We start from the raw sequence: 822 nt of genomic DNA on the forward strand, positions 1-822 counted from the left end.
CCGTTACTAGCGTGGTGTAGCTAATAAAGTGGCCGGTGAGTGTATATATAGTACGTGCAAAACCCTTGAGGGAGATGCTTCTGTCATAAGTTGCGCAAGTTCCTTTTTCTAAAGAATTACAGACAGAGTTTCTTCTCCTCTATAACTTACTTTTGCCGTATCTTTTTCCAGCGTTCCATGTGGTCACTTATGAGAGGTTCTGCTACAGACGCATCACTTAACTGTGGAAAACAAAACAAGTTTGCTTATTCACCATGCTTCTAAGCAGATTTATATGAATTTAAAATAAAAAATAAAAATCACAAAAAATGCCAACCACAAATCAAGAACCTTAGAGACAGAGGGCTTTTCAGTTTGTGGGATCCTGAGATTGATGGGTTCACCAGAGGAACTAACTGGGCAGGAAGTTGGAGGAGGAAGTCTGTACACATTCTGTCCTTTTCCATTTAACATATCTGTAACCTGGCAAAAGAATAAAAACGTGAATTTTAAGTAAAAGGAGGTAAATCTTATATTAAAAGATCTTATTGCTCCATATTTTCCATGCAAAGCTTGTTCTGTGCTACAAAACCAACAACTTCTGTAGCACCAGTGCCATGAGCTAAAGAACATTATTGCACAGCCATGAAAGCCAGTGGATGGCTGCTTGTCCTGAGCTTGGTTCTGCTGGAGGGATCTTCTTGTTAAAAGGGAGTTTTTTTTGTTTTTTTTTTTCCACTGTTGCCAATATGCTGCTCAGGACAGGAACCTGCTGGCTCCCTTAAGGCCCTGTCACACTTGACCAGGGGTTCTCAAACCTTTTGGGTCTGGGGACCCCTTACA

At 40.8% G+C, this 822-nt stretch overlaps 1 protein-coding gene across 1 annotated transcript; it reads right to left on the minus strand.

Moving 5' to 3' along the window:
- Nucleotides 1-150: 150 nt before the first annotated feature.
- Nucleotides 151-462, minus strand: LOC106512075 (protein lin-37 homolog; the record flags this gene model as incomplete). The annotated part of the gene is given in 2 exon segments (XM_014000771.1): nucleotides 151-221; nucleotides 331-462. Coding segments are annotated over 2 exon segments (203 nt in total), but the record flags the coding sequence as incomplete, so codon positions are not given.
- Between the last annotated feature and the right edge of the window lie 360 nt (nucleotides 463-822).

The sequence above is a fragment of the Austrofundulus limnaeus genome, unplaced genomic scaffold (genome assembly GCF_001266775.1).
Source record: "Austrofundulus limnaeus strain Quisiro unplaced genomic scaffold, Austrofundulus_limnaeus-1.0 Scaffold4125, whole genome shotgun sequence".
Classification (NCBI taxonomy): Eukaryota; Metazoa; Chordata; class Actinopteri; order Cyprinodontiformes; family Rivulidae; genus Austrofundulus; species Austrofundulus limnaeus.